The sequence below is a fragment of the Copadichromis virginalis genome, linkage group LG7 (assembly GCF_057382275.1).
Source record: "Copadichromis virginalis isolate Kocher_CV1m ecotype Utaka linkage group LG7, C_Virginalis_male_GT1.1, whole genome shotgun sequence".
Lineage (NCBI taxonomy): Eukaryota > Metazoa > Chordata > Actinopteri > Cichliformes > Cichlidae > Copadichromis > Copadichromis virginalis.
Window position 1 is genome coordinate 47,111,260 of NC_140624.1, and position 25,681 is coordinate 47,136,940.

The 25,681-nt window shown below is 42.9% G+C and overlaps 1 protein-coding gene across 2 annotated transcripts; it reads right to left on the bottom strand.

The window, feature by feature from the left end:
- Positions 1-1,428: 1,428 nt before the first annotated feature.
- sapcd2 (suppressor APC domain containing 2) lies at positions 1,429-14,844 on the bottom strand. Of its 2 annotated transcripts, none has more exons than XM_085463792.1 (6): positions 13,773-14,844; positions 10,487-10,620; positions 7,938-8,084; positions 4,854-4,955; positions 4,011-4,127; positions 1,429-3,905 (listed from the first exon to the last, which is right to left on the bottom strand). In XM_085463792.1, the coding sequence occupies exons 1-6, from the start codon at positions 14,560-14,562 to the stop codon at positions 3,777-3,779; spliced, it is 1,419 nt and encodes a 472-aa protein (XP_085319918.1). In that variant the 5' UTR covers positions 14,563-14,844; the 3' UTR covers positions 1,429-3,776. The 2 variants fall into 2 exon arrangements, with proteins under 2 accessions (XP_085319918.1, XP_085319917.1); XM_085463791.1 differs by having other exon boundaries at positions 4,011-4,130; positions 13,773-14,842.
- Between the last annotated feature and the right edge of the window lie 10,837 nt (positions 14,845-25,681).

A 25,681-nucleotide genomic window follows, 5' to 3' on the forward strand; every position in this document is an offset into this window, starting at 1 on the left:
CCAGAGGCAGAGCCTCCACCTGTTGTCACTGGTTTTCAGTCCAGTTTTTGTGATGTTTGGCATACCTCAGGCGTTTCTCCACCTTTCCACTGAAGCTATTTCTGAAGTGCTTTCAGTGAACAGTAGATGGATCCACTGAAGGTCTAGATAGCCTGCATTTGTATAGCGCTTTTCTAGTCCCTAAGGACCCCAAAGCGCTTCACACTACATTCAGTCATTCACCCATTCACACACACTGGCGATGGCAAGCTACATTGTAGCCACAGCTGCCCTGGGGCGCACTGATAGATGTATCGCTCAGTCCTGTGTCAGGTCTTTGTCTTATTTATTAAGGTAATGAACTTTAGATACTGTACGTTTTCAGTAGATAGGATTCATTTTATTCCTCGTGGTTCTTTTTTGTCCTCCACTTGGACAGACTGCACACCACACTGAGATATGCCAAGTTTTCAGTTAATAGCTCTTTGGGAATCAGCTTGTTGATGCACAAATACTGTTTTATGCCTGTCAAACTGTGCTATCTTTGGCATTTTTTGCAGATTGAACTAAAGACATGGAAATAAATCATGCATTTTTGCAACAGGCTGCTAGTACCAAAGTTATGTGTAGACACAACAATGGTTCCTCCCTTGGATTAGGTTCCTTTAAATGATGCTCAGTTGGTCCCAAGGGGTCCAAAGTGCGCCAAGAAAATATCTGCCACACCATTACAGCACCACAAACCTAAATATTCATGTAGGGTGCAACAAATTCTGACCCTACCATCCAAATAAACACCAGAAACCAGAAAAAAAAAAACACACCCCATTTAAAGTCACTTAAATCCTCTTTCTTCCCTATTCTGAAGTTCAGTTTAAACTTCAGCAGATCATCTGGATCGTGTCTACATGCATAAAGGCAGTGAGTTGTTGCCATCTGTGGGAGAAGTGCAAATGTGTTGCATTAATTACATCAGGTAATCATCACTAACAGCCAACAAGGGAAATCTCCTGGAATTATGACCAGAATTAACAGCACAATTCACAGCAGAGCTAAACGGGTCAGATTATCCTTGAATATCAGTTCTACTTGAGTTTTTCTTTTGTAAAGATATTTAACTGCTTTGTCGTGTAAATTGCAATTGCAGTTCGTGACTAGCAAACTGCATCAAAATGTGGGAGCAGAAAAAGAGAAGCAAGACCACAGAGCTGCTCATCTTTTCTGATATAGAGACTAGCTGATATTGCGTTTGCATCAGCATCCACATTTCTTTTAAATAAGCTTTGTTCACACTGAAAGATAATCGATATGAAAAGAGCTCAGATTCAAACAACTATCATTCGTTTGTGTCATATTGTGCTGTTTTTATAATGTTTATTCTTTAATTTAAGTGTTTAGCGTCAGCAAAGCTTGTGGGAAAATGCATCTCGAAGAACCACAGAACCAGTGTCATCGCTGTCATGTTTATTTCTGACATTTAACCTGAAGTCCTCTCAATAGAAAGCAGAAGGAAAAAGAGTTTCACACATCATGCAGTTTGAGCAGCAAGAAACATACAATCAAACAAGTTGGGGCTGGACACCCACACGGCACAGAAACTGTTATACGCAGACATCCCAGCAGTACCATACAGTTGCTATTAAACCATAATGTGTTTAATTATTTCTATTTCCACCCACAAACTAAACAGTACTCCTGTAAACTTGCAGACTGCTGGTAAAAGGGGAAACATAACAGGACAAAACAGGGTTTTCACATCTGTGCTAGCGTTTTAATCTCTAAGATTCAAAGTGAAATCTTTTCAGAGAATAGAGTGATTTAGTATAGTTCCCCCACCTGGCTTCTAAATCCTAAAATCTGATCCCTCAGGTCATCGAGGCAGGTCCTCCAGGGGTGTCCTGTGGTGTCTGGCACCAGATCGTTTGAGCCTCTGTGGATCAAGTTGTCCTAGGGCTGTTCGATATAACGATATATATCGGATGACGATATAAAAACATCTATCGTTTCATTTTACGCTATCGTTTGTTTCGTGGTGTCGCAAAATAAACTTTACGGCAATATTTTTTCATCATTTTGATGGTCACTGTTGTGGCTATATTAATTTCTTAAAGTTCTCTCTTTCTCTTATATGTAATATAACCACACTACGGACGGACAAGCGCCTGTTTTTATGCGTTGTGGTTAACAACAACGACGGTAACAGCATCGCGTGTCCGCTTGTTTATGTTCCACATAAACCTTTCACAATAAAGCTCAAGATCCTGTTGAGACTTTTCAAAATAAACTGAATCACGTGAAAGAGCAGATTATTTACGGATGAGAAGTAAAAAAAGAGCCGCCAGGTGCTAAAAACTAAACCGTAGACTCAAACGTTAGAACAGGCTTTTCCCCGCAGCACGCCGTGTAATAAATACTCACAAAGAAAACGGCGGCCTTTACAACTTATGTCTAAAAATGTATAGTTTCATGCATCGGTTAAAACACTCGACTCCAGCTACATGAAGCGCAGCTGGAAACACTTCCCGCAAGTCGAGCCGCCCGAGATTCACAGAATTTACAGAAAATGTTACATTTTTGTGATTTATATCGTTATCGGACGATAGAATTCTTATATTGGGATATGAGATTTTGGTCATATCGCACAGCCCTAGCTTGTCCTGCATCAGCGAGGCTGGAAGCCAGATGTCTGCCATTCTCTTCAGCTGCGTTCGCAGGGTGGCAGGCTGCTGCTATCAGTTTGACCATCAGGAGTGTTTAAGCAAATGTTATAAGTCAAAGCAACACCAGCGCAAATTCTAGGGAATAATATTTCCCAACAGAACACTCCATTGTATCGAAGTGATCAGTGCTTCTTTTGTTTATCTGTATTACTGGTTTTTTTTCTGGCAGCAGCTTTTCCGAAACATTCACCATCTACTACGTTCATGCTCCGCAGCTTTCTTCCACATGCAAACTTCCAAATTTCCCTAATCCACCTCTGCCTCTCATTGGATAGTAGGCTATCCTTCCATATTTTTTTTCTCCAGTCTTTAAAAAAAGATAATAACATTCAAAAATTGAGGAACATTTAACATGCTACTATGAAATACAAACCGCTCTTTCATTAATTCATCTCTGTCAGCTTTTGAAATCAGGGAAACGTGCTATTAAGGATTCATTTACATCAAAGGGGAGAAATACTGAAAGTCGGGGACACAGTGTTTCTTATACAGATTGAAATAAAAGTACCAAACTTAAAAAAAAAATGTATGTAGGTCACAGCAAGTGTATCCAGCTAATGATTTGTTTTCCTTGTTTAAGAGTATGGCGTTTTATTCCAAGAGAAATGTCTCCTCCCTGCCACTTCCACTGTCCAATAGCTTCTCAAACCGCTACTTAAGGAGCGATGGTGGACTCCCGGTGAATGTAAACGTTCTCGTTATTTGTTTGTTGTGCAGTGGAGATCCTCTAATCCTGCAAGAAATGGAGTGATGGGACCATGAGCCTCAAGTTTCTAACCCTACCAGGAGTGTTACTGCAGTATTCGTACAACGAGAAGTAAAAAAAGAAAAAAAAAGAAAACGGATTTAGACAAGATCAGGGTTAGGATCAGGAGCGCTTGCATCTAGCAGCAGTGCGTGGTTTGATTTGGGTTGGAGTGCTCGCATTTATGGCTAAATGTGCATCACTGTCCTGAACGGGCAGCTGGGTAAACAGGAGTCAGTTTCAGATTACCGGCGTGCTGATATGACATCATCGTGTTGTCTCCTAGCTGACGTTTGGTGTTGGGTGGAGTTTCTTTTTTATTTCTTTTTTTTTCAGATAAAGGTGGAATCCAAGGTGCTTGTGTCTTGTGCACTGCGGGCTCGGGCCTCAAAAAGCTGCTTTATCAAAGCAGACTTCTCCTGCTCCAGCTGGGTGATCCGCTCGCTTTTCTCCGTCACCTCCTTAAAGAAAAGGTAGAAGAGAAAATAAGTGTGCAGGCTTAAAAAAAACAAACAAACAAACAGTATGTTTGGTTGGTTACTGGTGACAGATTAAATATATAAAACCTGCGTGAGGAGGCGGTTCTGGTCCTTCAGTCTCTGAATGGCTTGTGGAGGAGCTGGAGCAGGAGGCTGGGCGTTAGCTGAGAGAGCTGCTGTCTGAGCGCCGCTGGAAGGAAATGGCTGCTAAGAAACGAACAGGAACCTGTTACACTTCAGCTCTGCCACAGTGTGTCACAGAGTAACAAAATTAACATGTTGAACATTAACCTGGCTTCCCTTTAACTGCTTTGCCTGCTTCAGGCTATTTATTATTATTTTGAGAAATGTTTACTGCATTCAACATTTCCAGGTAACAAAAAGAAAAGAGATACTCTGAGTAGGACAAAATTAGGTTTTAAATACATTCCACTTATTTTTATTTAATTTCTTTCATTTGATGTCATTTAATAAAACTCTGATAATGCCGAGACCCACGTGCTTTATTACAGCTAAATGATTATAAGCATACTGTTTCTCAGGTTTTGTGACTCTCGGGGATTTTATTCTAAAAAATGCTGATTCTTAACCCCAAGTCTTTCATTAGAGTAGCAAATATTCAGGCCTGGTAGGGTTGTGGTTGGCTTATTACAAACACATACATTACAACATTACACAATTTACACAAGCTGACATTGCACTTTATCTACAGACAACAGAGAAAGACAATATTGAAACCCCACATAAAGAGTTCCTCAGGAGCTGGGCGTGCTAAGCATGTTCTGGCTATTGGACATTTTGAAAAGGTCGAGAAAAGTTTAAATCCAAACTTAGGGGTTGTAATTAGATTACACTAATAAATCCCAAATCATTAGCAATGCCTGACTCTGCTTAAATCCTAAAACAAAGAAAAACAAAAGATAAACTCACCATTCCCGTGCAGGAAATAAGCTCATTAAGGCAGCGGTTGGCTTCTTGTAATTTGGGAATGAGAGCATTCATGCGACTCTGATTGGCTTCTGTGAAAAAATCCTGCAAACGAGAGAGCATGAAAAAACGATCAGGATGACATTCAAGCATCAAGAGAAAGAAAGATCCCATGGCAAGCTGGGATGGTGACTTGACAAAGCATTTGTAAGCTCAGGTCAAAAATTGTGTCCAATCAGGTAAAAGTGCTTGAAAAACAGTTGCAGAGACATAAACCAAGCCTTGTTACATATTTTTATTTTGTCTGAGGTAACTGAATTACTCTTCTCCTGCCCTTAAATTATCAGTTTCCTGCATTTCTCGCTCACATTTACAAGCAGTGACTGGAAAGGCTATAGCAGAAAGTTGTATATAAAAGATGGAAGTAGTGCCTTAAACCTGCATTCTTTCTAATGGCCAGCAGGGGGTCACTTCTTTTTGTATGTAGCAGCCATTCCCAAACTTCACACTGCTTAATCCGCCCAACCTTAAAACTGAGACTCTGTGGAAAATAAAGCATTTCCTATGTGTCCTCATTCATTAATCCTGATGATTTTCCATCAACAGCCTTACTTTCCCATTTAAATTTCTTTCAAGCTAATAACAAAAGATAAGACAAGTTTAAGATCAAAAATTGGTCAGAAAAATGAAAAATCACTTTTAGATACTAACGTTTTTTTCCCCCCAGGATTTCAAAAGAAAAACATAATGGGGGAAAAATGTATATATGTATATATCAGCTTGTGCTACTAGTTTTTTTTAAGTTGCCATTTTTAACATTATGAATTCCTTTGTATTTATATATTTTTTTAAATCTTAAATTCTTATATAATCTTATATATTTTATTATTCATATTATTGTTGTTGTTGTTGTTGTTGTTGTTGTTATTATTATATTTTTAAAAAAAAACTTTTAAATGACCCCTCACCCCACCTCCAGTACCATTACAGCCTACCACTGTGAAAGTGACTTTGATTTATTTGCTCAGTAAGCACCAGCGTTTTAATAGTTTTGCAATTTTCATTAGTTTTTATTTTTATTTAGTTTTGACTTCAGATTTTCAATTTTATATCAGTTTTAATTAGTTTTTACCAATTGTTTGCTAGTTTAGTTTAGTTTTTATTTTTTTGAAAATCCTTAGTTTCAGTTTAGTTTTGATTAGTTTCAGTTATAGTTTTAGTTGTGTTTGCAATAATTAAGTGCAACAAAATCCCAGTTTCATCATATCAGTCATGCTCTTCTGCTTATCCTTGGGTATGTTGCTATTCCAGCTACCATACCCTGCACTCTGGACAGGTCGCCTGTCTGTCGCAGGGCTAACACGCAGAGACAGACAACTCACATTCCCACCTATGGGTTCTTTAAATAAATAAATAAATAAAGGCAGATGAACAACCATTGATACCAGGCAAATATAAAATTTATATCTTGGCCCCAATGAGACTTAACTCTTGCAGCACCGGGTGTTCGTAATTTTGGTTCAAGTGAATTGATAAACCTTTTGAAGGCAATTGACTCACACAGTTATGTAGATATCCCCGTCCTGTTGTCTCGGGATGCATCACGCTGCCTGCCTGGGGTTAGCTTCTGTTTTCTGGGGATGAGGTTTGAGTGCGCTCCCTTACCTTCTCAAGGTAAGCTTGGTTAGCCTTCTTGTGTGAGCTTTTCAAGTGCACTTTAAGGTTTGTGGGATTTTTTTCCCCTTTAGAAATGTCCCTCATAATTTGTCTCTTTCCACTACAAGACACTTGCTTTATCCAAAACACAGTCATATTCAAAGTAATCCCAAATTGGACTCTGGCGCTTTCTCCCGACTTTTCCTGACATGATTCTGCGCGTGGACGGAGCAGCAACACAGACGACTCGACTAACGTACTGCCACCTGCTGGCATAATGAGACACAGCAAGAAAAAAATCTGGACACTAAACTTCATTTTCACCCTTGACTATTGTATGACACGCACACATCAACGAAAACTAAACACATTTTTGCTATAAATTCAGTTAATTTTAGTTAGTTTTGTGAACACTCATTACAGTTTTAGTTAGTTTTCCTTTTTTTGTTTTTATTTTTATTTCCGTTAACGAAAATGTTTTTTCACTTCTAGTTTTCGTTATTTCGTTAGTTTTCGTTAACGATAATAACCTTGGTAAGCACTTTCTTTTACTCTGTGACTAACAATGCACTACTAAATTAGTGACTTCAAAAAAGGATCAGATGTTAGCCACATCCATCTTTTATATACAGTCTATATAAATGACTGAAAAAATGTCATACTTCTGTGACACGAAGTGAGCAAAGTTGATTAATTAATAACTGATTTGAAGCAAAGTCAAATCATATCAAAGCTGCAGTAGGCAGAAATAAGAAAATAAAGACTCCACCATCATCCTGCAGATTACTATAAGCCCTTCAATTAAAAAAACAAATAAATACAACATTTCAAACCCAACTTTCTGACATGAAAGTCTTCTCTTTAATCAGCTCCATCACCATGTCTATTATTTATATTCACATTTTTATTCATATCATGAAATCACAGGAGTTGCCTTAAGGTGCTTTATATTGAAAGGTAAAGACTTTACAATGATAGAATACAGCCTTTTGTACTTTTTCTAATGCTTCATAATATTCAGCTGATCTTTTAAGAAATGTGATTCCCTAAAGTCGCCCATAATTAACTAGATTTTCTAAAGCCTGAAATAGTGCACGGTCGTAGATCCCTGTTGGGCAACTTGTGTTAATTTAAAAAAAATAAAATAAAACAAAACATATTGCCTACTTCAATTTTCACGAAGAGCACTCAAACGGTGCAACCTCCAGTTCACACTGAATGCAATATCACAACAAATTACTGAGACAGTCGCAGCCTCATTCTTAGTGTTTTCATTCATTTCACAGACTAACAATTTATAATTGTTTTAAACAATTAGTCCTTATTCTAGATATTTCAGAAGCACCGTCTTGTGATGCAACATGGTCTATAAGTTTTATTTTAAATGCATATCACACTTTGTAGCTGTTTCACAGTAGTGTTTGAACTGACCGCACAGTGTGAGCTTTGGCCGATGTGCCGCTGTCTCTCTGTGACATTGTGGATTTGGTCCTGGTACCATTCTCGGGCCCGCTCCACCACTTCCAGGCCCGCCAGCAGGGAATCCTTCTCCTGCTCCAGCTCTTTCATTTGCTTCAACTGCGTGAGTTGAAATTGAAAAGCAGATGTAGGAGAGTGAAAAGAAAGAGGAAGAGAAAAGCTTGGTTAAGAACCTAAACCAAACTCGCCTGAAGTTAATTTCTGGATAGATTCCCCACTGAGACTCTAATGAATGAAAACATTTAAGTTTCGTGACATCACTAAGTGCGCTTTCGAATCAAGATGAAATCTAATCACTGATTTATTTTTATTTTTTTGCCAGCACTCTGCATGGTAGACAAACTCCAGTCCTTTCACAAGGGCATCCGCAGCACGCTCTTTTGTGCTGGCTGAGACAATGGCGCCACACCAATTGTGTGGGACTCTCTCCCATCATGAACAATGTTTAGAGGAGCAATCACCCCCAGCCCTATGGCAACCGCACAGCAACCTAAGAATGGGGTAAACAGCACTTCAGCTATGGCCACCCCAGTGTTTGTGAAAGAGAGACAGAGAGGAAGAGATGTGTGAGAGAAAAAGCATGTTTGTGTGTGTGTGTGTTTGCAGCCCAGCAAGGCTGCAATGAGTTGTGCTGACCAGGCTGTCCATGCAGCAAGCAGCCACAGTCAAGGCCTCACTGTTGGCATTCAGCCACCTGGTGTGTCATCTATGTCTATCTATCCACCCATGGCTCCATCCATCCAGCCAACCCTGCACAGCTCCCTACATTCCACAGATCATCGCTCATACACCAGTAAACATGCGGGAAACACTGCCTGACAACACACTAAAATCCTTCACCAAAACTCACTCTCACTCACACTAAAGTGAGAGTGTTCACAAATGAAGAGGAGAGGAGGGGGCCTCTGATAATGAAATGGTCGGAGGGGGGAGTCCATGTTTAGAATGAAGCACCAGTATCAAATCTCCAAAAGGGTGCAAAAAAGAGAAAATACTCACAGAAGAAGTAGAACAGCAAAAAGCTTAAAGGGTTATGGAAGACTTGTGCTTCCGTGCTGTCATGAATGCACACAAAAGCACAGATTTGATACCAAACTGATTCAAAGAACACAAGGTGTTTTCAAGCTAAAAGTGATAAAAACAAGGATATTTATGAAGACTTATTCTGATCATTTGATTAATTGGCAAGTCTCCTTTCCTGACATATTTAATATACCTGAATATTAAAGAAACTAAGGCAGGAAGTGCATACATTGGTGAAGAAATGGTTTAAAATGGCATGCTGTCAATCAGCTAACTCACATCATTTAGTTACATTTTCTTTAATTAATCAGACTTCTTAGAGACTTTTTTTTAAAAATCATAACCCAAAAAGTCAAACTTACACTCAAACTGTATCAAATCCTCACAATGGAGACACTGTAACCACCAAAAAAAATCTTTGTTACTTTGTAACTTTCTCACAATTTTGGGCACAAAGAAAAACCTCATAAGTACAAATCGTTAATTTCTACTGTCCATTTCAGCTCATACATCAAAAAGCTACTGGGAAATCTTTACTGACGCTGACACAATTAAATACCAATACAAAATCTTCAACAGTGTAACCTTTTCTTTACAAAACCATCTCACAGATAGTCAAAGAGGATAGAGGCTATCTCTCCTTCTCCTTCTCCATCCCTCTCAACCTACTCACCCAGAGGAAAAAGTGCAGGGCCTTGCTGCTGTAGAGGCTACTGCTGAGGGGGATGAAGACGGTAGTGTAGGCCACCCACACAGCCGTTAAAGCTGGGCCAGGCCTGCCAAGCGAGTCCTCTACTTCTACTAGGCCCCTGGGCCCAACTCGGCTCACTACCATCAGGGCAGCAGCGGGCCAAGCCGGCCTGGGGTGGGAGGGACAGAGGGGAGTGAGGGGAGGAGGAGGAAAGGGGCTGGGATAGAGGAAGAAGGAGGGGAGCCGGTCAGTAAATTTCTCCAGACACAGAGGCCAGGGGAAAAAGAAAGACACGGAGACGCTGACAAAAACACGCAAAAGGAAGAGGGAGAAGAGGTGAGCTGGAAAGAGTGGAAAACGTTGAGGCAGGGGGAGAGAGGGAGAGCGAGCGCTGGACCAGAGGGTGGGAGGGGCGGAGTCAGAGGGGGAGGCAGGGGGGCAGAGGGATGGGAGGGGAATGTGTGGGCCAATAGGAGGTGAAGCAGAATAGAGCCTGCTCTGGAAATGTTTTCTAAACTTGTCAAAATAGATATTTGTCTGTTTTTCATTAAGTTTCCACACAGGCCTCAGTCTCTCTATGAAACTCCAGCACAAATAAAACAGTGAAAAGGGCCGCCTGCTAAACTACAACGTGTATATGGCTTAAGGGTCACTGCTTAACTTATCTTTGCTTTTCCAAACAGGCTTAAACATGTAACATTTTCCAGCTGGTCTGTTTATTCCCGTTTGCATGGTAACTTCATAAAAACCTGAAACGAATGTGTTTGTCTGCTTTTCATTCACCAACCATTCCGTAATCCACTCCATTGGAAATGGTATGCCTCCTCTGCTCTTCCCGGCTCCGCCCGTGTCGCCTTGAGCCGCCGGTAAATCCTGTAGCTGATTCACTTTGAGACCTCGGCAAACCTGATTTCACAACACCTAGACAAACGTGAAACAGACAGTTTCAGCATAGCAATGCAGTCTGGCGTGCACTCGGTTATTCCTGATGACAGTGGATTAAAAACACAATACACTGCGCTGTAAAAACATTTGAAAAAGTGACAATCTTGCACAGTAAAGTAAAAATACTCCTATTCTTTGCTGCACTATGACATACTTCTATAATTATTCTTCTTTTGGCTGCTCGCTTTAAGGGTCGCCACAATGGATCATCTGCCTCCATCTCACACTATCCTCAGCATCCTCCTCTGTCACACCAACACTCTGTTCCTCTTGAGCCACTCCTCATTTCTTTCTAGGAAACTTTCTTGTAATTTTTTGTTGTCTTGAGCAATATCTCTTCAGGCTATTTGAAGGTCTTTCAAATCAAATGTTTTCTTTGGACACTGGCTGCTTTTTTCCAGTTATTTTAAAAGATTTTTTAAATTTATTTATTTAATTGTTTGTCATACTCTGATTTCCAAAGTACTTTCAGATGAAAAACGTCGCATATGAGAATGCATGTTACTCTAACAGTTCACAAAGAGTAAGAAAATGCTTGAACTGATGTATTTGGGCTGCCAGTTTTTACCACAGGAGGGAGCTGCACTCTGTAAATGTGCACTGATGTGGCAGCATTTCTATTTTCTGTTTTATTTTAAAGTGTGCATATGGTCATTGTCCCTTGTGTGAATGCTTATAGGGATGTAAAGCATCTGAGCTGTTTCCTGAGCCTTGTTGGTGCTTCTAAAGCCAGCAGTGTGCAGCACTTTAATGTTTAACAAGGAAAGGACTGACAGAAGACATCGGGTTAGGATTATTTCTTAAAAAAAAGGGACAGACTTTGATTTCAGTCCAAGCAGGTGTAGATCTGCTTCCAGTTACTCTATAGATCTAACAAGGTTTCTCTGCAGTGACAGAGAAGCGGTTCAGGTTGCAAACTGGTTCCAGATTGTCTAATCCGTCACAATCTCTTCCCTTGAGGTGTATCACATTCTTTCACCAATGCTTGAATGTTTGTCTAACAGTAGCAAATTGCAAAACAGTGATGTCAAACTTGAGGCAGTCAAGCCCTTTTTTTTTAAATACTGTTTCTACACTCCATTCAGACAGAGAGTTAATGAAACTCTTGCATCACTGACACTGAATCTGCACAGGCCTGCTTTTTTCCACATGAATAATAATCAGGAATCAGTGAGCGAATCAATAAAGAATCAAAGCTGTGAACTGATTCGACAGCAGCGCTGGTATCAGTCTAATCTAATTAAAAATCATCCTTATTCTTTTGCCCACATCTACTTTAACTCTTCTCCTGGCCTCTATACCTATGAATGTGGAGTTAAGTGAATGTTTTCCTCTTTCCAAGATCATGCTGTCACAGCTGAAGTACATGCAGGTTCACGTTAAGTGGGCACTATCTCCAAACTATTCAAAATCTATATGTACCACATCTCAGTGGTACTCTGTGGTATTTTATCATCATCAGATTTTTAGATTAGAGTGCACAGCTTTCACTAAACCAGGAGACAGAGAAAGACAGAGTGAGTGTCTGGGATATGTGATGAAGTTCACAGCGTTGAGGAGGATTTCACTGCTGCCGTGATTCAGAAAGTCCTGGCCTGTGTGCTGTAATCTGGACTAATCCAACAGGGTTTGGCTGCATGTGAGAGATTACAGCATGAACACTGCTGGTCAGTCTGTATTATGCCCCAAAGTGTGTGGACACATAAGCTGCACACTCTTGCTTTGATGCTTTAACATTTCTGCCATTAATGCGCCATTATATCAGCATGCAAACTTTTGCTGATTTTGGAATCCGGATCGTAGTCAGCACCTAATTCCAGTTCATCCCAGAGGTGGGGTCACAAAGCTGGAAGAACAATGCTGTTTAAAATGTAAGGGTTTCCCTCGATTTCATTTAATCACAGCGCCACAAAAGACAAAAAGCAGAATAGACGTATGTGAGTCTTTGCATCTGAGCATGAGTGAAAATCAGAATTCACACTGTTCTCAAATGGTATATGCAACTAAAGCCCTGTGGGCTCAACAGAGAGATGGCAAGAGTGTCACTCTTATTGTAGCTCCGCACAGGCCTGAGTGTACAGATATGATGCAAACTCGAACAGACTCAAGCTGAGTGTATGTGACTATATGAAAGGGCAAAAAAGAACTGTCATTCCATATATGACAGCATGTATATATTTAAGAACTTCACCACAGTAGTGGTGTAAGACCAGAAAGCTAAATACTGAAGACTCGAATGAAACTCTAAATCTCTGTAGTTTCTAACATAATCTCTGACCTATCTTAGGGTTAACGATGGCAATTATTCAACTAAGCACTCGTGACTGCAGCAGACCCTCTGTTTAAGCCATGACATAATGCCATAACGTGCTATCAAAATCCCAGAGACTGTTACTGGACTCTCTTCAATGTTCCCTTTTTTCACATGTGAAAAACCCCAGCTGAATAACAAACAGTGACTTGCAAGAAACTCTGAAGATATTGTGCACTTGTGTGGACATCACGGTTCAGTAGCCCCAGTCAAATTATAATAGGGGAATGAAGAGCGTAGGACTGCAGTGGACATATCAGCTCAGGTTATGCATGCAATGTAAGGACTCATCACAGAAATTTAGTGTCATTACTTCTGAGCCCTGGTGTTCTTAATTAGCAGCTTCTCAGATGCAGATTAGATGCTTTAGTTTTGGAACAATAAAAATCGATTTAGTTAATGCGCCCCCCAAAATATCTGCGAGCACATTAATAAATGATTGTTAATTTTGGTTAAGAAATGCCAGAAATGTCTTTGTTTTACAGACCTCAGATCAATCTCTGCCAGTCAGACTAATTTAAAGCCATCATACTGGACTTTGATAATTATGTCTGGCATTTATTAGTAAGTTATTAACACTTTGAAAGATTCATCGCTCTGGCTAGAAATTTCAGAGGTCGCGGAATTTCATATAATTACATGAAAGCAGCATATTGTGAGTCTTTGCATCTGAGCATGAGAAACAGATCCATAACTGAGCAAATATGGATCTGTTTTCAGTGAGCAGTTATGAGTTGCTGTTATAAATGATGACATAATGAGTCCTGCATGAACTCGCTGCCCCCTCACACACTTGCAGTTTTCTAGTGGCACTTACTTGGTCTCTGGAGCTGTGGAGACTCCAATGCCAGCGACTCAATGGACCTGCCCCTGCTCTGCTGGTGCTGTGCCGGGTTGGTAACATGGCTCGTGTCGGTGCGGTAACACCCACCCTCTGGAGCGACGGGAATCCGCTCCAAACTCCGCCCGGGTCTATCGAGGCCCGCGCTGTACCGCGCCGGTCCACACGCCGGGTACCCGGACCCTTCCTCCGGCCTGGCCCGGTTGTGCTGAGGGGGTGCCCGGTGCTGCTGGGTGTTCGTTACGTTACTCGGCCCCAGCGGGCGGACCTTGTTCTCGACCCGAGTCCCGACATTGCATTTGGACAGTGGTGCGAGTTTGTGGTGCTGCTTCGGAGCCTGCTGCGGGTGCACGGCCGCCTGGGCCTTGAAGTTGGAGCTGTTCTCCGGGTTGAGCATGGAGTACCGGAGCCCGGCAACAAAGCGCTCAAAAGTGAGGCAGCCGTGCGGTGGTGTGACCCTCCTGAGGCAGCCCAGCACTCCGCCTGGCAGGTCCCGAGTGTCTGCGCCCTGCCAGCGGCTCTCGATCTCTGAGATATGGACGTAGCCCCGACCACCGTCATCCAAAATGTCAAAGAGGGTCCTCAGGCTGTGCAGAAAGGCTTTGGGCAAACCATCTGTTGAATACTCACTTTCTTTGGGCTGCATTTTGGCAGTTTTAAAGCCGTCCGCGGGTCCCCGAAACACCTCTTTCCTCGAACCAGCTCTGCCGTAAATCACTGAAGTCCCGTTCAGCTTGCAGCTCTGGTCAGTCGCGATCAGAGCCATGAAGGTATTGATAGTCCCCAGCTAATCAGTCAAAAACACACTACACGGGTTGCCTAACTGCGTGTAAACGCAAAGATGAAGATACAGAGTGTAAAATAAATTCCCGCTTACTTACTGAGCAAGAAAACATATATGTTCATTAACTTTTATCCCCCAAAACGCCTCCGCTGCATATATTTCGGGAATAACTACCTCCGCCGCTCTGAGATCCATACTTTCCTTTTTCTGCCCAGGACCGCCCTTCAAACGGTTGTGCGCGAGCATCCCGGGACCAGCCATTGGCCGCGGTGTGCACGAGCTCCGCGCTCATTGGCTCTGACCTTAGGTAGGCTCCAGTTTGAGTTGTGCTTTTGTTATTACTAAAGCTGCGCAGACGTTATTCATAAAGCCTGGATATAATTACATACAGGGCGTTTTTAAATAAAAAAGACGTGCAAACTTTCACCTTACACACGTCATATCCGATACAGAACCCCTTTGTTTAACATTAACATTTGTTTAACATCTCTTTGTCTGCATTAAACTGACTAACACATACCGACTGTGTATAAAAAATACTTCTGTGCTCCATAAAGAAGTCTAGCAGGCAAAAATAAAGGCAAGTATTCTACAAGACAGTAGAAAGTTGCTTGTTGCAGGTATTCAAGTTATCTCCTCATCATTCTGGTGCCTGCATGCATGGTCTAGATATTCATTGCAGGTAGCAGTGTCACGTATTGCAATAAAAGTATTTGCTCTCTTCCTGGTTTCTTAATTTTTGTTTTGCATATTTGTCACATTAACATGTTTTAGTCATTCAATATTTTTGATATTAGACAAAGAAAGCCAGAATAAATACAAATGCTGTTTTTAAATGATGATTTAAAAGTCTTGATATGTGTCCCCTAAACCTAATAAATGGTTGTGCCGACCTTGGCAACAAGAACTGCAGTCAAGCATTTGCAATATCTGGAAACATGTCTCTGCATCACTGTGGAGGAAATTGGCTCATACTTCTTTGCAGAATTGTAGAGTTTTGGAGCATAAACAGTCTGTTTAAGGTCATGCTAAAGTATGTCAATTTGATTTAAGTCCAAATTTTCACTATGCCACCACAAAACCTTTATTTTATTTATTTATTTTATTAATTCAGAGGTGGACTTGCTAGTATCTTTTCAGATTATTGTCCCGTGATGACCAGTCATTCTATTTCAGAATTTGTTTGGTAGAGAACAGAGTTCATGTTTTCATCAAATATGCCTTTGTTTAGGTCCTGAAGCAACAATGCAGCCCCAGACCATCACACTACCACCACCATGTTGCTGCATTGCTCTTTTTATGTTTTATGAAATGCTGTTTTAGTTTTATGCCAGATGTGACGCAACACAAATCTTCCAAAATTATTATTATTATTATTATTTTATCTCCATTCTATAGAATATTTTCCCAAAAGGCCTGGGGATCATCAGAATGGGTTTTTTTTTTTTATGTGAGACGATCCTTTGTGTTCTTGACAAACAGCCATATTCTGAATTATCTGCAAACCAGAGCGAGAGAGAGTGGAATTGGGCAATCCTATAGGGAGTTCCAGTAATACACTCAAAAGGTAATAAAGGTGTGGATAACTGTTTCAAAATCTTTTGGTGTCAAAGCAGGTTTTAATTTAGTCATGGTTCTCATTTGGTAAAAGCTTCCCATAACAAAATTTCCAGATTTAATTTAAAAGACAAGGAAATCTACATTTAAAAAACCCCCAACATTTTTCACTACAGTTTTTCCACATCTGGATAAAAAACAATCCAAGCTGAATAGAAAAACTTCAGTTTTTCAGTTCATTAGCTGAAGGATTTTTTATTTTTTTTGCCATTCAGGATTTCAAACCACCCAAACAGTCAAATATGTTCCTAATGGAGTGGTCACTGTTTAGGTGTGGCAGATAGATAAAAATGTGTGTCATCTGCATAACAGTGATTGTCAATTTTGTGTTTTTGAAAGATGAAGCCAAGGAGGTAACACATATCATGAAAAAAAGAGGACCTAAAACGGATCCTTGAGGGATACCAAGGTTAACGGAAGCTGGGGATAAGGGTTTCCCACAAGAACAGAAAAGGTCTATATTTTTCAAATATGAGGAAAACCCACGTAAAACGTGACCCTGTAGACTGACCACAAGCACCAAATGTTTTAAAAGAATGTTATGGTTGATTGAGGTCCATCAACACTAAAATGGCACAAGAACCGTTCTCATCAGATAAAAGATTATTGTTATACACCTTTAACAGGGGAGATTCTGTCAGTATGTAAATAGGAATTGATAGTAACCTGATTTAAAGGCTGGCCTTTAAATCAGGTTACAGGGTGTGCTATGCATCTTTACGACTTCCTTCATCATACATCAGCTTAAATATTATGTAACATGCATTATGACAAGGTTTTCTTTCAGCGAGTTGACTCAGTCTTTATATCCAATGTTTACACAGAGTCGAAACACATCTTTTCTGACACTTTTCCTCCCACTTTAGCAGTGAGTAACATGGAAAAACTGTGTGCACAGATGTATGTTTATCTCGGACCTGCCCAGGCTTGAACTTTCCTTACCATTGTCATCAACACAGGGTGAACCGGTGATTTACCTGAAACATGCCGTGTCCTAAAGAATGTCTTGTAATTACCACCTAATGCTTACTTTACAGTTATTTTTCCTGTTGGTCCAGATTTTAAATTGCACGCTTTCCTTGCCTCGTGTACCAAATGCACAGTCAGGACACATAATCAATACCACCCCCTGCCCCTCCAGTGCACGTCAATCACACACCAGTTCTTCTTCTTAACACATCGATTTCTGTGGATTGATCGCCACTGCAGGCCACAAAGAAGAGCCAAAAAATTAAAGAGGTTTTGATTTTTCCACTGTGGGCCCAAGATCGTTTTTAGGATTTTTTTGCATCCCTGGCTCAATTTTTATGTAACCATTGAAAGAGAGTGAAAGAAATAGGAGAGACGGATGCACTGTCCAGCTACAGCTCAGCGTAATCGCTCACAGGGTCAGACAACTGAGCGCTTACTCCTGCTCTCCCCCATCTCTCCCTCTCATGTTGTCATGCACGTGCCAGACACACAGACAGACTCGAACCAACAAACACTGGGCATTGTTAATCATGCCAGGTTTTGCTGAGGGTGCCCCGAAAGGCCAGTCCATAATGCTGTTTAAGGTTTTGGGGGGGGTTTTGTGGTCATGTACTGATCCTTTGCTTCACTGGCCAGTCAGTCCTCTCATGTAACACTCTCTCTCCTCTCATTATCTCCTGTTTGCTCTGATTCTCAAAGTCTTCCCCTTCAGCAGTATCGGTGTGCATGTGACAAAGGATTTGAGAGCTTATTCAGTACATGATGCATGATTATTATTTTTTTGGAAAGACACAAAGAGACTTCAAAACCTTCAAATGCTGGAGGTGTTAAATCAAATCTGAAATATTGTGGGAGGAAGAGAGCGAGAGGAATTAAAAGAGTGGGGGTTGACTCAAGCTGAGCAGCAGGAAAAATAAAAGGAATATTATAACGAGGCCAAAATGGTTCATTATTCAGATTTTCATTTACTATGAGAATCTCCCATATCCGCTGTCTCTCTCAAACGTGCTTTCCACATCTCTGGTTTGAGTTTGTGTTTCCAGCTCTCAGAATAATTCTCTATATTTCGAAGGCTTGAACTTTGGATTTTTCATTCACTTAAGGTATTAAAAGTATGCTTGAAAGACTCTATTGTTTCAATGGGTTGCACTGCATGGTTCAGAATTTACACTACTAATGCCTTATTGTGCAAATAAGTCTGGAGAAAACAGACTGCTCATGTTTGCGTCCACTAAATCCCATATTGATAGAATACTATCTTTGTGAATATTTATGGTCCCCATTTTCGAGGTATCCTTGTAATCTTAAAATAATGCAGTCTCAGTAATGCAGGATTTGCAGTATTTAGTTGGTTGTTATATAAATAGCTCGAGTCTATTCATATTTACATTAGATTTTGTTTTGCATCTGGCATGACAATGCAAGTCTTCTTTTTGCATGAAAGTAGCCTAATAGCCAACAGCAGTCTTCTGCTGCTGTTGTCCATCTACAATAGCTTAAAGAAGCCTGGTCATTTTCCTCTGACCTCTGGTATCAATAAGCCATTTTCTCATTTTCAGACCATTCTCTGTGAACCTTAGAGATGGCTGAGTGGGAAAATCCCAGCAGTTTCTAAAACACTCAGACGCTTCTGGCACCAACAACCACGCCACATTTAAAGTCACTTAAGTCTCCTTTCTTCCTCAATCTGATGCGTGGACGTGTGGAATGAATGCAATGTATGAAATAAATGTTTGGTTCTGGTACTGTATATTTTAAATAGTGGCCGTATAGTTTAAATACTGAAAAACAGAATACTTTGTAATTTTTACATATTATTGAAGAAAATATTACAAGGTTATTAGCAGAATAGAGTTAAAGCAAAAACTTCCAAAGGAAAAACAGTGAATTCTTCTCAGTCTGTCATAATGCAGACAAAAAAAGGTAACCTAAAGACTCTATTACAGCACACCTGAACCATTAGACGTCCAGGGGCTGAAAGCTAAATGTTGTCAGGATTAATATGCTGCTACTCTGAGAAAGCAAGGATTTAAAAGGAATAACTGTCCCCACATGATTTACTCTGTGTAGTTCAGGCACATGTTTAAATAAAAGGTTAGTAACTTGCTTGTCATTTACTGGTTTGGCCCACCAGAGAGTCCAATAAGCAGCTCTACATCATTAGCTTTACAGTAACAAGTAGAAGCTGGTTTTGGAAGTGCACTGTTAATTCTGTTGCACGACAACCCAACACATCCAAATATTAATACAGGGTTCATACACCTTTTTCTGGGTGAAATTCAAGTACTTGTTAAGTACTTTCAAGGTCCCTTTTCAAGCTTTTTTCCAGCGCACCCCCCCCCCAAAAAAAGTGCATGTTTCAATTCGCATCACCTCTGTAAGACCATGTGAAAATTAAAACAAATCATCCTAGGTGAACTTGAACACCTTTGATCCCCTTTTGTTAAGACAGAGAAACACACCACACAAAAATACTGCAAAAGGACGGTCGCCTTATGTACATAGTGTATAAACTCAAAATGCACATTTCACTTAAAAATTAAGATGTGAACAAATCAACTTGTTAGGGATATTCTTCTCCTGTTGAAAAAAAAAAGCCCAAAAAGAAATAAATAAGTCTTCTCATCAGATATTGATGCTTCTTTCCTGTGTGACAGAAAATAGGAGACAGATGTTTGTTTGTTTTTTAAGTTAATTCCCAATAAAACTGTTTTATTGCTAACTACATTGCTGTCTGTATTATTGCTGAAGTCCTAAACGTCACGTTCAAAGTGTTTGTGCTAATACCATCATGTACAGTCAGACAGGCATGGAGAACAGCACTGACTGGGAGGCTTTGAACAGATCACATAGTTCAATTCAACATATAAGACTTTAAGAATGCACAAGCATCTACTTAAAATCTATTTAATTTATCATCTGTCATATTATTATGTACAATTCTAATGTATTTTGTTCATCTCACTTAAATAAACAGGCAGCCTTAAAGTATGAAATATTCATATACAAATACACATATAAATGTGTGTACTGTCTCAGTGGCTGATAGTGCCCCACAGGCCTCAGTGTGAGCTTGAAGACATTTATAATGTTTAAGTAGTTTAATGTGTAGGTGCCGACCATAAACACATTTTGAATGAAACTTTGGTAGCACAGAAACAAGTGGCTATTCTTTGTGACCATATGGATCACTCATATTACCATTATTTCACCCAAAGGCACCAAATTAATATTCAAAAAAGCTGCAGCAATACACACAAATATAAACAGTACTTGGTGGCAACTTTGCTTTTAGCCTTTAACCCTCTGGGGTCCAGGGTATAACTGGCCGTTTCTGACTACTTTTGATTTGGCCTCTATATTTCACCTTTAAAAACTGTTTATCTTGCCAATCTGTTATTTACTCATTTTGACATACTGTAAATATGTAAATATTGTGCTTAAAACATGAGTAGAAAGTGATATTTCTGACTGTAAAAACCACAAGCATGTTTAATGAATCATTTTCATAACTTGAAATGCAAATAAAAATTGTACATTTTTAAAAAATATGCACAAGTTTAGCAAACAACAAAGTTATATGGTACTATTTACTTAAAAATGCAGCCAAGGCTCAGGCGGTTTTTATATTGTGGAGTTAAGCATCAACGACACAGAGCTCTCAGTTCTCACTCCTTCTTTATTCGTCTCCAACATCAACTGCGCATATCGCGCCACAATACACAGGAACACACTTCCTATACACTGGGTGTGAGTGGAGCCCTCTAGTGGTCCACCACACATGCCCCCCCCCCCCCCCCCCCCCCCCGAACACCCAGCAGAACTAGTCCAGGACCCGGGGCTTAAGCAAACGGCTGAACTGGGGGGGTGGGGAACTGACAGAGGGCAACCCAGCCCGGGAGCGAGGCTGGCACTGGCGGTCAGAAAAAGCTGCAGACGACTCGGACTCCGTTGATTTTGGGTCGCTCCTGGGGGGAAAAACGGAATCCGTCAGCCCGGTGGCAGGTAGGCGGCCGCGGCGAGGGGCCTGGGCCGGGACCACCTGATCCTCCTGCATAACATGTGCAGGCTTAAGTCTGTCAACAGAGACAACCTCCTGCCAAAGTCCAAAATGAAATGTTTGTTGCCTGGTTTAAGAACCCTGTATGGCCCGTCATATGGTGGATGCAGCGGAGTCCTATGGGCATCGTGCCTGACGAAAGCGAAACGAGCAGAGTCCAATGAACTCGGAACAAAAGTGTCAGGCAGGAAGTGGTGCACAGGACCAGGAACAGGAAATGAGTCTCTTGGGGGGCGAAAAGGCAACAAAGAGGTATCGAAACATGGGGGAGGGCTCTCAGGTAAGAATTCCCCGGGGACCTGGAGAGGCTGGCTGAGGACCAGTTCAGCCGGGGAAACCCCGAGGTCTTCTTTAACCGCGCTACGCAATCCCAGAAAAACCCACGGAAGACGGTCGACCCAGTCGCCACTTGTTAAGGAAGCCCAGAGCGCAGCCTTAAGTGACCGGTGAAACCGTTCGCACATCCCATTAGCTTGCGGGTGGTATGCTGTGGTGCAGTGGACCTTGACTCCCAGGCCGTCAGCCATAGCAGACCAAAGCTCAGAAACAAACTGGGGGCCCCTGTCCGAGGTAATGTCAGCAGGGGGCCCGAAACGTGAAACCCATGTTGACAAAAATGCCCTGGCCACCGTCACCGCTGTCATGGACGCCAGGGGTACCGCCTCCGGCCACCTGGTTGTGCGGTCCACCACAGTCAAAAGGTGCGTGAAACCCTGTGACTGCGGCAAGGGACCAACCAGGTCCACATGTACGTGATCGAAACGCCTACCCGGGACACGGAAAGGTTCGAGGGGTGCCTGTGTGTGCCGGTGGATTTTCGAGCGTTGGCATGGGATACAAACCGCCGCCCATTCTTTCACCGTCTTGCGAAGGCCCGGCCAAACAAACCTGGCGCTGACCAGTTTGACCGAGGCCCGGACGCCGGGATTAGAGAGGGCATGCACCAAGTCAAAAACACGACGACGCCACGAAAGGGGAACCACCGCTGAAAGGTCTGGGCGACACCTTTCAGGCCAAACGGCATGCGCAAAAACTCGAACAAGCCGAAGGGGGTAATGACAGCGGTTTTAGGAACGTCTTCGGCGCGCACGGGAACCTGGTGATACCCCCGCACCAAGTCAATTTTAGAAAAAAATCGACGTTCCGGCGAGATTGGCAGAAAAATCCTGAATGTGGGGGATGGGGTAACGTTCATTCTCCGTGGCATTATTTAAACGGCGGAAATCTCCGCATGGCCGCCACCAACCGTCCGATTTGGGCACCATGTGAAGCGGAGAGGCCCATGCACTGTTCGAACGCTGTACAATGCCAAGGCGCTCCATGGTTGCAAACTCTTCCCGAGCGACGGACAGTTTCGCGGGGTCGAGGCAGCGCGCGAACACCGGGGGCCCGACCGTGGGACTATAATGCTCAACCCCATGCTTCGTTACCGTGCTAGAGAAATTAGGGACAGACAGCGATGGAAACTCTAAAAGCAAATGCTGAAAAGCATCCCCGGAGGTCACTACATTATCCCGAATCAGGGGCTCGGCTGCCCGAGTAAAACAGGGTAGCGAAGAAAACGAGAGAGCATCAATTAAACGTCTGTTAGCAACATCGACAAGCAGTCCATGAGCACACAGGAAATCAGCACCTAAAATAGGTACAGAGCTAGCGGCAACAACAAAGTTCCACTGGAAATCCCGGCCATGAAAACCTTTCCCCAAACGTTTTGATGGGAGAGCCATTAGCTGCAATGAGCTGCGGCCCACAGTTCGCTGCTAGTCCGTCGGCAGCGGTAGGGGGAAGGAGGCTCTTCTGGGAGCCGGAGTCCACGAGAAAACGTCTCCCGGAGTGCGAGTCCTCTATGAAGAGCAGCCTTTCTGTATTGTCAGCGGTCGCGGCTGCTACGGCGCGCTGGCGGGTCCATTTCCCTGGGCCGTGAAAGCGCAAGGCGGCAGGCAGCGACGCGCTCTGTCGCCAAAACGCTGATGGTAGAAACAGATGCTCTGTCCGCGGTGCCGGCGTGTAGCAATCCCTGCTGTCAGCAAGGGGGCGGATGCTGGTGGAGGCGTGGAAGGTGCCGCCGGCGAGTCCGTAGCCAGGGCGTGAACGTCGAAAGTGCGGCTAGCCAGGAGAATGCGATCCGCTTCTTCAGCCAGAGAGCGATAATCCTTCGCAGGCAGAAGCGGGGAGTTTGCGAGGACAGCTCTCACGGCGGCCGGTAGTTGGAGGAGGAAGAGGTGGGCGAAGAGGAAACCACAGTCATCCGGCCCAAGCAACGATAGCATGTTCTCCATGAGCTCGAGCGCGGTACCGCCACCCAAGCCTGACAGGTTGAGGAGCTTTTCAGCTCGTCCAGCGTTGGAGAGGGCATAGCGCCGAAGAAGCAGCTCTTTGAGGGCGGCGTATTTCCCTTGGGCGGGTGGGTCCCGGAGGAGCGCCATCGCGCGACGGGTGGCCAGCGGGTCGAGCGAGGCCACTACATGGTGATACTTCGTGTCGTCAGCCGAGATGCCGCGAAGGGCGAACTGAGCCTCCACGTGTACAAACTAGAGATGGCACGATACCACTTTTTTATGTCCGATACCGATACCATCCATCCATCTTCATCCGCTTTGTCCGGGGCCGGGTCGCGGGGGCAGCAGCCTAAGCAAAGAGGCCCAGACCTCCCTCTCCCCAGCCACCTCCTCCAGCTTATCCGGGGGAATACCAAGGCGTTCCCAGGCCAGCCGAGAGATATAATCTCTCCAGCGTGTCCTGGGTCTGCCCCGGGGCCTCCTCCCGGTGGGACATGCCTGGAACACCTCACCCAGGAGGCGCCCAGGGGGCATCCTTGTCAGATGCCCGAACCACCTCAGCTGGCTCCTTTCGATGTGGAGCAGCAGCTGCTCTACTCTGAGCCCCTCCCGGATGGCCGAACTTCTCACCCTATCTCTAAGGGAGAGGCCAGCCACCCTTCGGAGGAAGCTCATTTCTGCCGCTTGTATCCGCGATCTCGTTCTTTCGGTCACTACCCACAGCTCGTGGCCATAGGTGAGGGTAGGGACGTAGATCGACCGGTAAATTGAGAGCTTCGCTTTTACACTCAGCTCCCTCTTCACCACGACGGACCGGTGCAGCGTCCGCATTACTGCAGCTGCAGCCCCAATCCGTCTGTCGATCTCCGGCTCCCTTCTCCCATCACTCGCGAACAAGACCCCGAGATACTTGAACTCCTCCACTTGGGGCAGGAACTCATCCCCGACCCGGAGTGGGCACTCCACCCTTTTCCGGCTGAGAACCATGGCCTCAGATTTGGAGGTGCTGATCCTCATTCCCGCTGCTTCACACTCGGCTGCGAACTGTTCCAGTGCGAGCTGGAGGCCCTCACCCGATGAAGCCAACAGAACCACATCATCTGCAAAAATCAGAGATGAGATTCTGAGGCCACCGATACCGATATCATAAATTTTGATATCTGCCGATACCGATATGAATCCGATATAGTGTTTTTTAATCAACAAAACTGTTTTTTTATATCTTGCTGCATTTTGTATAAGTTCATACTCAAGTTTAAATAAACAACAACACTAAAGCTATTCTGTTATACCTGTATGTAAAAAGTACAACAAAATATTTCATAGTAATAGCAATACTGATCAATCTAATAAACTTAAACCTACTCCATCCTCCCTATTCTGGTATTTTAAATAGTACTTAGCAGAAATATTAAGCAACCTAACTAATAGGGTTGCAAACTCCCAGCAAAAAAAATAGGGAACCACCACCCATCCTCCACCTCATGATGCTTAATTGACGTAATCAACTTTAATTTGATGCAGTGTGGGGGGAAAAAATGCATAGAAATCAATTATTTTTCAAGAATAATTAAATAGATTCAACATCTTTCTTCTACAGAATTGCAGACTGCACAGACTGCACAAAGCCGACTGTACTTCCTCAGGAGGCTGAGGTCTTTTAACATCTGCAGGAAGCTCCTGAGGATGTTTTACCAGTCGGTGGTTGCTGGAGTACTTTTCTATGCTGTGGTGTGCTGGGGGAGCAGCACAGCAAAGAAGGACTCATCCAGGCTGGAGAAACTGATCAGGAAGGCTGGCTCTGTGGTCGGCATGAAGCTGGACACTCTGGTGACAGTGGCAGAGAAAAGGACATTAAAGAAACTGCTGGACATTATGAACAATGCTGGGCATCCTCTGCACACGGCCATAAACAATCAGAAGAGTCTGTTCAGTGACAGGTTGCTTCTCCCCAAGACAAGAACTAACAGACTTAAAAACTCCTTTGTCCCACACGCCATCAGACTGTTTAACTCCTCTCTGGAGGGGAGAGGGAGGGGAAACAGGAAACAGGAGGACAAAGGAGGGGGGAACAACTAAGCTGTAGTGCCTCTTCACCTCACTGTACAATACCTTGTGCAATACTTTTTGTAAATAGTCAACAGTGCAATAGACTCAATACTTGAAATGTGCA